General features: G+C 26.2%; 2 protein-coding genes across 2 annotated transcripts; both read right to left on the bottom strand.

Moving 5' to 3' along the window:
* Window positions 1-34: 34 nt before the first annotated feature.
* Phum_PHUM258430 (uncharacterized protein) lies at window positions 35-6,866 on the bottom strand (the record flags this gene model as incomplete). The annotated part of the gene is made up of 20 exons (XM_002426487.1): window positions 35-54; window positions 199-326; window positions 468-624; window positions 727-961; window positions 1,032-1,184; window positions 1,257-1,459; window positions 1,538-1,709; window positions 3,051-3,200; window positions 3,280-3,431; window positions 3,507-3,756; window positions 3,828-3,959; window positions 4,052-4,198; window positions 4,880-4,938; window positions 4,969-5,219; window positions 5,269-5,483; window positions 5,562-5,659; window positions 5,803-5,898; window positions 6,009-6,370; window positions 6,540-6,609; window positions 6,707-6,866. The coding sequence occupies 20 exons, from the start codon at window positions 6,864-6,866 to the stop codon at window positions 35-37; spliced, it is 3,210 nt and encodes a 1,069-aa protein (XP_002426532.1).
* Window positions 6,867-9,420: 2,554 nt separating this feature from the next.
* On the bottom strand, window positions 9,421-12,030 carry Phum_PHUM258420 (zinc finger protein and BTB domain-containing protein, putative; the record flags this gene model as incomplete). Its single annotated transcript, XM_002426486.1, has 8 exons — window positions 9,421-9,744; window positions 9,912-10,123; window positions 10,503-10,559; window positions 10,666-10,960; window positions 11,042-11,249; window positions 11,343-11,506; window positions 11,573-11,758; window positions 11,842-12,030. The coding sequence occupies 8 exons, from the start codon at window positions 12,028-12,030 to the stop codon at window positions 9,421-9,423; spliced, it is 1,635 nt and encodes a 544-aa protein (XP_002426531.1).
* Between the last annotated feature and the right edge of the window lie 614 nt (window positions 12,031-12,644).

Genomic DNA, 12,644 nt, shown 5'->3' with positions numbered 1-12,644 from the left:
AAAGTTATCAAGTCTTGTGAGGGTTTTTTTTCTGTTACCAATTAATGTTGTGTCCTTGTTTAAACAAAAAAAATTTCATTCGATGTAAAGTTTATTAGTTTTATAAAAAATTTTTTATTTATATTTATGTGGACGGTTTGTCATTTTCATTATTTTTTTTATCTTCTGCTTTTATGTTGCTACTCGATAAATCATCACCTTTATTTTCTACATTTATTTCATCGTTGAGCCAATTATTTTTTTTCTCACTCATTTTTTCTGGGCTAGATATATTTATTTGGTTTTCTTCTGACTTATCATCTTTGGTTGAGTTTTTAATTTGATGCCTTAAAAAAAATATAAAAAACAAAATGAATGAAATAGTTTGGACATTTTTACTAAATATTCGATTGTGTCCATTTTGTTAATGAGCCAACTTGTTTTTTTAAGCAGGAATAAATAATAATAGTAATAATAATTGTACACACGTTATATGTATTTGTGACTGGTTTTGAGCGTTCATTGCATATCCGGAATATTCTGGATATCCAAATCCTCCTGAATCGTATCCCATTTGATTTCCATAACGGTAACTAGGATTATGACTCTCTGCTGAGGATACGCTCAAATCTGACTGTGATAATCCTAAAGAAAATTTCTCATGTGTATCTCACATATATTTTATATACTTTTATACGATTGAAATGTTTACCAAGTCGGTAATAAATCTCTCTACCTGTGCCTCACCTGTGTTGCTACTCCTCTTGTCAATGTCTTCATCAACACCCTCAGGAGGACAATGAACTAAAGCACCATGATCACGTGAAAACAATTTATTTTCCGTTGATTCTTCGCTAGTTTTTATATGTACATCATAATTATTTTTTTCTGATATTTCTTCTATTTTAAAATCTGACGTTGCTGGTGTTACAAATTTTGTTGTTGTTCCCTTTGATTCAATTTTAGGTACGACTGGAGTATTCTTTTGCAAAAAATCAATAATTAAAAAAATAGAGTCGATAATTATGTATGAGAAAAAAATGAAAACTTACGGTTGTTTCTTCGGTTTCAACAATCAAATGATTATTTTTTAAAGTCATTGTTATTATGCTTCCATTATTTTTAGGATTAGGAAGTTGTAAACCTGAAACTGTTGTTGTTTCATCACTTGGTGTAACGGAAAAATGCGATTCGCTCGATCTTAACTTTAAAAAACAAATCATAAAAATTATTAAACTTTATTAATATTAATAATAATAAAAGTTGTTGTTACATACTTCTTGAGGCAAAGTATATCCTTGTAATTTTCCACATGGATTCATACTTTCTTCTTTTTTTAAAACTCCTTCGTAACATTCTTCTTTATTCGTTCTATATTTTTTCCAAATAAAACGAATTCCAAGTATGGCTGCCACGATAAATAATAATGGTATAACCGTTGCTATTCCAGCTAAGATAAACGTTTGTACATCTGTAAAACCTAACAAAAATAATTTTTTATTAAAGAAAATTTTGGCCATTTTTTTTTTTTTGACCATTTCCGGTTTTTCTTACCTACCCGCATCGGTAAAATCATTTATAGGAACATATCCGGTTTCATTTAAATCGTGAAGGCCGTTTATAGGATTTAGGGCACTTTCATTTGTCTCGTTCGTTGAATTTTCATTTAAATTTGGTATTAAAAAAGAATTTTTACTTATATTTAAATATCCCCGCGTCGTCCAATTTCCCTCCGATATTATTTTCGTCATTTTTCACTGATTTTAATTTTTTCATAATAATAATAATATTAATAATAATAATTACTATTATTATTACGAATAATTCTTATTCAAACATTTTTTTTTTTTCGAAGGTGAAAATTCGGTTAATAAAAACAAAAAATCAATTTTAGTCAAAATTATTAACGAAATTATTATTATTATTATTATTATTATTATTATTATTATTATTAAGTAAATTTACTTTAAAAAAACTGAAATTATTACGTAATAATTTTCTTTTTCTCACTCGTTTTAATAAAACAAAAATTCGATAAACTATAAAAAAAATTTTTATTTATTTTTTTAATAAATGAAAACACATTTATTATTATTATTATTATTATTATTATTAAAAAACACTATAATCCGTGTTAACATTTTTGTTTTAAAAAAGAAAAAAAGAAAAGGAAAAAAAAAAAATAATAATAATGATAATAATAAAAATCCGGTTGAGGCACACCCGAGTTATATCTGCGAGTGGTCCAGAGATTAAATAGAAAGGGATGCTGGGAAAGAGAAAATCAATATATATATAAAAGGGCGGTTTAAACGTATCGCGTGCAATTTTTTCTTTTCTTTTTTTTCATCTTAAATTATCGTACATTCATTAATGAAAAAAATTTTTAATTATTAAAAGAATCCAAAGATGACGAATCGGAAAAAATTATTTTATTTAAATAATAATAAATTTTTTTCGTTATTTATTTTTTTTAAATTTTTGCACGAGGTACCGATTTGACAATCTGAAAAGAACAAAATAATAATAATAATAATAATAATAATAATAATAATAATAATAATAATAATAATAATAATAATAATAATAATAATAATAATAATAATAATAATAATAATAATAATAATAATAATAATAATAATAATAATAATAATAATAATAATAATAATAATAATAATAATAATAATAATAATAATAATAGTTTTTATTTATTTAAATTTTACGTAAAAAATTTTTTTTGGTACCTGATAAATTTTGTTGATTTTCTCTCATTCTCCTGCACGTATTGAGCAATAGCAAAACGTTATTATTATTATTATTATCGTTTCTTTCATTTGAATTTTTAATTTTTTTTTCATCTTCTTTATTATTATTATTATTATTATTATTATTATTATTATTATTATTATTATTATTATTGACTGATGACAATTCGCTTAAATTTTTATACATTTCTTTTTTTGTTTCATTGTAATTTTTTTTATCCAAATTTTCTCTCGATTTCTTAAATAATAATAATAATAATGATTAATAAGGTACTTTGGGGGGTATACGTGAAAATTTATGTTTACCTTAAAGTTAAATTCCTTTTTATTATTATTATTATTATTTTTAAATTTATCCAGTGATAATCTTTGCATTTCTTTCGATAGTTTTCTTATATCGTTTAAAACTCGATTTTTTTCTTTTTCTGGAAGGTACTGGGAAATTTCTTGCAAAACCTTAAAAAAAGCACTTTTTAATATTAATAATTTAGGTACGCAATCGAAGTATATATTTTTTTTTTTTCTTATCACTCACTGATAATTTTTTAAGGGATATCAGAGCTTGTACGATGCTACCTAAACCCCTGTGATTACCCTGTCGTCTGCTATCAATCGATCCAATTGTAAAAGGATTACAATCTCTTAATAATATATGTAATTGATGTTTTTCGTTTGATAATTTCAAACCTGAAAACGAAAAAAAAAATTGTTTTTCTCTCTCTCTCTCGTTCCCCCCTCTCTCTTTCTCTTTTCATTTTTTACCATTTTTTTCCCATAAATAATAATAATAATTATTTATTTTAAAAGGTTGTAACGTGGATTTTAAAACATCCTGATACGATTTAACGGTTTCTGTTATTTTTTTTTCAACTATTTCCGGTTTTTCCCCACCGTTCATTTTCGATATATTATAACGAATCGTTTTTCCAGGTTTCGGAGTGAATATGAGTCTGAGTCCGGATTTGCTAACGTCAATATTTTCTCCAATTATCATTTTTCTTGATGTTTCATCCTAAAAATAAAATCATAATTTAAAAAAAAAAAAAAATTATTAAAAAATTTGAATTTAATTTCTATTCTCACATTAAACGTTTGTATTATTTTTAAAGAATTTTGTGCCCAAATCCATTTTTTATTTGCAGAATTTATTATTCCTTCTAGAGGATCGATAAAACCGGAAGTTACCAAAGAACTAAATGCTTTGATTGCTTGAATCTAAAAAAAAAAAAAAAAAAAAAATTCGATTTGTTTTAAATGATCGATGTATCGATCGATATATCGATTGATTGATTGATTGTGTAATCGACCTCGGATAATTCCATTTTATTTAACCATTCGTTTAAAAACCAACAATTATCGTGTGAACCTTTAAATAATTGATTTAAATATGGCCGAAGAACGGGACCGAGAATTTTAGGATCAGAATCCATTGCTTCGTATAAACATTCCATAACCTGAAAATTTTTTTTATTAATTATTATTATTATTATTATTATTATTATTATGGTTGGAAATTTTATGTTGATATATATATATTACTTTGATAACGATTGATACGTCATCAGTAAAATTAAAATTAACGTTATTTTTTCTTTTGATATCTTCGATTATCATTCTCGTTGACAAATTATAACTTAATATTATTTTATTATTATTATTATTAATATGGTTTTTGGTACGATGGGAAAAATTTTTCGAGTGGGATAATTTTTCTTTAGCGTCGTTAAATATCAATTCCATCAAATAAATAAAATCGTCTTTATTATTATTATTATTATTATTATTATTTGTTTTCGTCGAATGTACTGGACGGTGGTCAATGTGGTCGTTTGAAAAATAAAAATTTGTTTTTTTTCTCATGTTTTTATAATTTAATATTTCTTTTAATAAAATTCCGACATATTTTAATTGTTGTCTAGTGAAAAAAATATTTTTCATCATCATCTTGGAATTTTTTTTACTGATGTTTAAACGACGAATATTTTTATTCGATAATGGCGGAAGTAAATTCGTTATGACGTTTTCCCATTTTTCTATCATAACCTAAAAAAAAATTTTTTTTTTTCTTTTTTCTTATTAAAATTTATATTTTAATTTAATTTAATTTTTAGAAAAAAAAATTTGCTCTCGTTTACGTTTTCTATTTGATATTTAAAATATTTATCGTCGTCGTTCGTATCGTATTGTTGTAATTCTTGGTTATTATTATTATTATTATTATTACTCTCGTCGTAAAGTAATTTTATGTAATTATTTAATATATCTCCATCGCTCACGTGATCATCTTCCCAAATATTTTCGATGAGTAATAAATTTTTATTTTTAAAAAAATAACTCGGAATGTGTTGTCGTCTCAAATGAAATAAAAGTCGATCGAGAATCGATAAAATCCTTTTCGATATCATTTTAGGTGACCAATCTTTTATATCTTTATAACGTTCGAGTTCGTAAAAAAATAAATTTTTCATTATGTACCTGAAAACAAACAAAAAATTTAAATTTGAAAAATTGTTTTAAGTAAAACTGTGTTTTTACTTGCTTGTTTAATGTTTTCACTCCTCTCCCTTTTAAAATAATCAATATTTGGTTTAATATGTTTAAAATTTGAATAATGACGCTGTTGGGTGAATAATGATGTTCTAGAAACATCTCTGTGGCAATCGTACGAATTTCCCAAACTGAATTTCGATCATCGCAATAAATTGACGAATGTGGACCCTTCGGTAATAAATAATAACCCTGGGAAAACAAAAAAAAAAAAAAAGAAAAATTGTTTCGTTAATTATATTTTAAGGTCGTAATTTAATAATTAAATACCAATTGAGATGCTCGATATCCTAAAATAACATCCACGTGATCCAACGGGAGCCTGGATGGATAATCACTTCCTGTCGGCCATCCTAAAACTTGTATTCCTAACGAAATTGATATTTCTGCATCTTTTTCTACGTCACGTGTGTGAAGGGAACCCAAAAAAAAAACAATTTTTTTACAAATTAATTTTTAATTAACCAAAAAAGAAATTATTATTATTATTATTGTTTTCCTGGGCCCGTACCTGATGTTAATGATTGAGCTTTTGGTGAAAGAAATGAAATGTGAAGACGATTTTCCGGTGTACCCTCAACAATTGCTATTTGAAAATCTCTCGGATCTGGAAATCTTGATTCGTTTGAAAATGCTAAAATTTAATATTAATAATAATAATAATGAAAATTGGCGAAACGTTTAGAATGATGACGTCATTTTTTTTTCTCTCATTACCAGAACCGTAAAAAAATTGTTGGGACGGAGAAGTTTGTAATATTTGACAAAGAGTAATAGGATCCACGATTTTTCCTGGAGAACCGCAATGAATGGATTCATCGACTTGAATGGGTGTAAATGAGTCTTCCGGTTTAGCCGCTGCCCTTGCAAGAAGTTGTATGAATTTATTATTTATTTTATCTCTTCTTAAAAAACCATTCGAATCGATAAAATCAATCCATTCTTCTAGAAATTGTCCTCCGACTTTTATTTTAGCAAAACCTTGGGGTAAATTTTCACCGCCATTTTCACCTTCGATTATTCGCACGGGGGGTTGGAAAAATTCCGGATACAATGCCGGAGAAGAAACCAAATCCAATCTGACTAAATATTTGTATTTTATTTTATTTTTAGGTTGAGAAATCTATAATCAATTATTTCATTTGTTTATATAATAATTTTTTAAAATAATAATAATAATAATAACTCACGTGTGACGTCACCGGTTGTAAATTAATTAAAAATTTCGATGAAAATCTCGTGTCTAACCTTCCGACGTGACAAATCAATCTCAAAAGTAATCTTTCGACAATCGAATCGTGATATTTTTTACCGAAATCTAAAAAAAATAAATTATTATCATTATCACTATCATTATTATTATTATTATTAAATTTGATAAATTAATTAATTAATTAATTAAAAAAGTAACGAACCGCCACCGAGTAATGTCGTCGTTTGAGATTCTAAAAAACTTTCAAACTTTTTATTAAGTTTAATCAATTGACGATCATCGAAAATTATTTTACCGTAATTATTATTATTATTATTATTATTAATTTTATTTAAATATTGTTCGCTAATTCCGCAACCCATTTAAACAAAAAAACAATTTATTTTATAATAAAACAAACAAACAAACAAACAAACAAACGCGATTTGTTAGATGCAAATATTTGTATGCTCGCATACACACACACAAACACACGACGAACGATTCTTTGGTTTAATGATTTTTAACAATTTAAATATTTTTTTTTTGTTTGTAGATGTTGTTGTTGTTGTTTTGACCGGAAATAAAGCGGTGAAACTTGCCAGAGAGATGGAGAGAGAGAGAGAGAGAGGAGGACGAGGAATTATAACAGGTAAAAATTACAAATAAATTAAAAAAGGGGGGAGAATTAAAACGAATGAGTGAGAGTGAGAGAAAGAGGGAGCGAGAGAGAGAGAGAGAGGGGGAGGGGAACAAAGCTGAACAACATTATTAAATAAAAGAGAAGGGAACAAATAAATAATTGATTTTTTTTTTTTTTACTGAACAATAATGATGACTGAACGCCTACGAAAATAAAAAAAAAAATTCAATTATTTCCGTCATGAAAGTTGAATAAAAAAACACAACTGACAACAAAAAAAAAAAAAAACTTTTTTATTTTTTTTATTTCCAACAAAAAAAAAAAAAGGAAAAAAAAGAAAAACGATGACGTCATCAATAAATAGCGATAATAATAATAATAATAATAATAATTTTTTTTATTATTATAATTAATAATACACAAATAAAAATCACAGATTTTTTTTTTTTTAAATTTTATTCATTTATAATTATTATTATTATTATTATTATTATATCAATTAATTAATTATTTTATTTAAATAATATAATATAATATATATATCATTTACGTTAAAAAAAATAATAATAATAATGACAATAATAATAATAAAGGTAGAAAGAAAGAAAACAAACAAAATTTGTTTAATTTATTTTTGTTGTACATCCAAAATAATTAATATCAAATTTTTTTTAAATAAATATTTATTTAATATTTGGCACAATTAAATTTATTAAAAATTTTTATTAATTATTATTATTATTATTATTATTATTGATATCATTTTAATAGATATGTTAAAATTTTATGCACATATGTATGTATGTATGTATTATTATTCGGCAAGATAAAAAAAAATTTTTAGAAAGAGAGAGAGAGGAGGGGGATTCGAAATTCCCTTCCCTCCCCTCCTCACCCCCCTCCCGGCATTAAATTCTGATAATAATAATAATGATGATGACGATGATGACGACGACGACGATTTATAAAAAAAAAAAAAGAAATTTTTTGTTTGTTTGTATTATTTTTTTTTTTTTTGTACATATATTTACATTTAAAAACACATTTAAAAAAATTTTCTTTTTTTTTGATGGTCGAAAAAAGATAGAAAAATTTTTGTTTTTATTTTTTGTACTCAAGCAAACAATTTAAGGTACTCATAAGGTACTCATTATTATTATTATTATTATTTAATTTTTTTTTTAAAAGGCTGAATTTGGGGAGTAGGAAAAATTAAATAATTATATGTATTGGAAAAAAAAGATTTAAACGAATGAAATGAATGCGTGACTGATGAAAGGAAAGGAAAGAAAGGAAAAAGTTTCTAGAAATTTCCCAAGCAGAAAGCAAAATAATAATAATAATAATAACAACAATTAAAAATCAAATTAATAATAATAATAATAATAATAACAATTAAAAATCAAATTAATAATAATAATAATAATTGGATAAAAATGAACGAATATAACATTTATAAAATAAAATTTAACAAAATTTAAAACGATGATAAAAACGGGGAGGGGGTGATGGGAGAAGGAGGGAGGGGAGGGATAAGAAGGAAAAAGGGGCGGGGCTTAGGGAAAACAAAAAGAAAATTTTTTTAACATACAAATTAATTTTTTTTTCTTTTACAATGAAAGACAAATTCAAAGAAAATAAAAAACAAAAAAAAAAAAAAACACTCGAAGAAATTTTATTTCATTTTTTTTTAAGTAGAAAAATTTGTACTTTTTCGGTAATTACTATTATTATTATTATTATTATCATTATTATTTTTTTTTCGTTATAAAATAATTTTTTTTTTTTTTATTAAAAGTACAAAAGAAATTTTTTTTTTTTTTTGTTTTTTATTACGTTGGTAATAATGAAAATTTTTCTCAATCGTAATATTACATCAAATTTTTTCATTTTGAATTTATCAATTAATATTTATTTATATATATATATAATAATAATAATATATATAGATCGAAAAATAATTATTTCCAAAAAAAAAAGAAGAAAACAAACAATTTATTATTATTATTATTATTAGATTTTTCGTTGTAATAAAATATAAAACGAACGAACAAACAAACAAACAAACAAAGAGAGAAAGAAAGAAAAACGTCAACTTTCTTCGCTTCTTTTAACTTAAAAACAAAAATGAACGAAAAATTTTTTTTGTTTGTTTGTTTATTTCTTTGGTTATAAATTACGTTCAACAACCGGAAGCGAATGTTTTAAAACAAAAACAAAAACAAAACAAAACAAAAAAAATTAAATTATATTATTTGTGTGTGGTGAATCATTTTTTATTAATGAACATCGGCCTATGGTTGACGTTGTTGTTGTTGTTGTTGTTGCTGCTGTTGTTGGTGTTGTTGTTGTTGTTGTTGCTGTTGTCCGATAATGCTCGACGTTTTCAATAATCTTTTAAGCATTCCCGCCGTACCCCTGTGTTGAAGACTTTTATGAGTGGTCAATGAGTTTTTCGTCCTGTATTTTCTCTGGCAGAATTCGCAGACGTAAAGCGTGTCCGATCTTTCGTGTTTGTCCTGGAAATGTCTTTTCAACGAATAATAGCAACTGAAATTTCTCTTGCAGAAAGGACATTCTTGCGGTTCGTTTATTCCTCCGCTGGACGGTGGTGGAATCTTTAAAACTCCTGCGAAAACAAAATTTTTCCCTTTTTTTTTTCTTTCTTTCTTTCCTTTCCCTTTTTTTTTTTTTTTTTTTTTTAAATTTCAATCAAAAAAAGGAACATGCAAATACGTAAAAGGTCACACGCACACACACACGTACTCTTCTAATAAAATTTAACGTCTACGTCTCCCGGCCTGGTCTTGTGGTAGGTATATATATGCGTCATTAGCGAGTTCCTCGAGCAGTAGACGCGGTCACATATGTGACATCGATATTCCTCCTGACGTGCGGAATGTTTGTCCGCAACGTGACGTTTCAGACTCGCTTTCGAGCACAAAACTTTTGTGCATAATCCGCATGTAAAAACTTTCTTCAATAGAGAAACCGGCCCTGAAATAAAAAAATTTGTTATTATTTTTACTATTTCATTTTTCTTTTTTTTCTTTTTTTTTTGTGTTTTTCTTTTATTTCTTGTGGGCCGGCCAGATTTTTTATTTATACATTTTTTTTTATTTATTTATTTATACACTTTTTTATTTATTTATTTTATTTATTTATTTTTACATGTTATTAAACATGATGTGCATGCAAAACAATTAGTTTTTACCTTCACCACAAGACCAAGCTTTTGGTTAATTTTTCTAAACATGCTTTTGTGTTAATTTATTTAATAAAATCGGTTAGAATTTTTTTCCACATCCTTTCACAAACAACAACAAACAAACAACAAACAAAAAAAATTTTTTTTTTTTTTTTTTTTTCTACTGACCTTGAGCGGAAGTTCCGGCTATGCCATCTGAATTTCTCGGTAGTACCGGTCCTAAACCTTAAAAAAAAAAATTTTATTTATTGACCGATAGTTTTTTTTTTTTTTTGGGGGGATTGATTAATTGTAATTATTTTTCGTTGATTCGAATGGGTCGCGGTCGTACCTGTGAATTGATCGGCATTAAAAGCAGCAATATTAAAATTAAATGGAGAGGTAGTTTGAAATAATTTGTTCGGATTTAAATAATGAGGTACTCTTTCTCTCATTAAATCGTGTACTCCGTGTAAACCGATGCTATCTTCGTTATCGGAATCCTTATCGCGACTTCCTGTCGAATCCACGCTGTTTTCGTTGTTTGTCGATGAATCTCTGTTGTTGCAAAGAAGTTCTAGAGGCTCTGATTTAACATCGTTGTTGTACCTTTGCGTTCCGATCGGTGACTGCGATCTCGATCTCGTCTGAAATGGGAAAGAATACAAAATATGCCACCCCCAGAAATACGTATGGATAATTATTATTAAGTCAAAAAAAAAATTTACATTCGCTTTGACGGATGATGATGATAAATCAGCCGGAACATCCTGTTCGGGTGTTATCGATCTATCACGACAATTTTCTTGACCGTTTGAATTTTCACTCGTTTCCCGATTATTATGAGCCGTTGGTGGACTTTCGTCCAATCTTGTTTTTTTTGGTGGTGTCGTTCTCGAATCATCCGATATTTCAACTGATTTTCTTCTGCTTTTTCTTATGTAAGCAAAACAAATAAAAATATATGATGTTTTAAATTGAAATATTAAATAAATAATAATAATAATAATAATTCTGAAGAAAACTTACGAATGCCGATTTGCTGCTAATGCTGCTGCTTTCAATAATTGATTTACCGTTGCCGGATTGTTGACACTAATTTGGGAACAGGGAGAATCTCGATTTGGATTCCACGTCGAAGAATCCTCGTTCGGCGAAGACGGCCCTTGAATTCGATCCCTCGATGATGAAATCTAAATGAAATAATAATAATAATAAATAATGAAGATTTTTAATAAATAAGTATGAATCATTCATACCTGTTCGTCTCTTTCGGCCTGCTGTGTCAATCCGCTCACTCTTAGCACTTCGGCAGTCTTTAAAAAAGAAGTTAAATTTTTTTGATGTACATTTACTTCTCCGTGATAAATGAATTCGACTAAAGAACTAAGATCTGCAAAAGACACATCTTGAAGAACTATAACGGGATGTTTACACGGTGTGCTCTGTAACAACAACGACAGCAACAACATTATTCTCTTCTCTTTATTGGTATTTTGAACACAACGGGATTCGGTGGAGGATATACCTTGAGTAATTCCCTGAAATAAGAACTGCAGGCTGAGAGTACCACCCTATGAGCTTTAAGACTTCTACCATCACAGGCCAACGTAACATCAACAAAATCATCTTGATCTCGAAGACTTTCGAATGCGGAAGTTATGCTGCTTTGATAATTGTTCCAACGAAGACAAAAATGCTGTGTATCTGGAGACATTGTCTCCACCTCCTGGAAAAAACAAAAAAAATTAACGCATATAACAAAAACTCTTTTATCAATAATAATAATAATAATGATGATGATGATGATGATCAAAATAATAATGTAAATATTGAAAGAATGTCAAAATGTGTTTAAAAAAAAAATTTTTTTTTTTTTTTAGAAAAATGAAGACGTGCGAATAAAGTAAACGAAAACAAGCAAAAAAAAAAATAAATTGATACATTTAAGTTTGTTTGTTTGTTTGCTCGTTCGTTTGTTTGATTGCGGGTTGTTTGTTGTAATCTCCTTTTAAAATATTTCGTTTTTTAATTAACCGGATTTTGGTTTTAGTAAAATTTAATTTAATTTTTTTAAAATGCGGAAGTAAATTATTGTTTTTTTTTTTTTGACAAAACAAAAAAAAACAATTTTTACAATTAAATTTTTAATTATTATTATTATTATTAATTAATTAAAACAATTATGTTAAATAGGTATATATATATATATATATTTAATCGCGATATAATAATAATAATAATGATAATAAAAGGTAAAGTTTTTAAAAATTATTACCGTTATCGAAGTTTATCGATAATAAAAATTTTATCATTATTATTGTTGGCTTC

This window comes from Pediculus humanus, genomic scaffold, assembly GCF_000006295.1.
Source record: "Pediculus humanus corporis 1103172107631 genomic scaffold, whole genome shotgun sequence".
Taxonomy (NCBI): Eukaryota; Metazoa; Arthropoda; class Insecta; order Psocodea; family Pediculidae; genus Pediculus; species Pediculus humanus.
The sequence above is the reverse complement of the archived record's forward strand: the minus strand, read 5'-3'. Positions and strand labels throughout refer to the sequence as shown.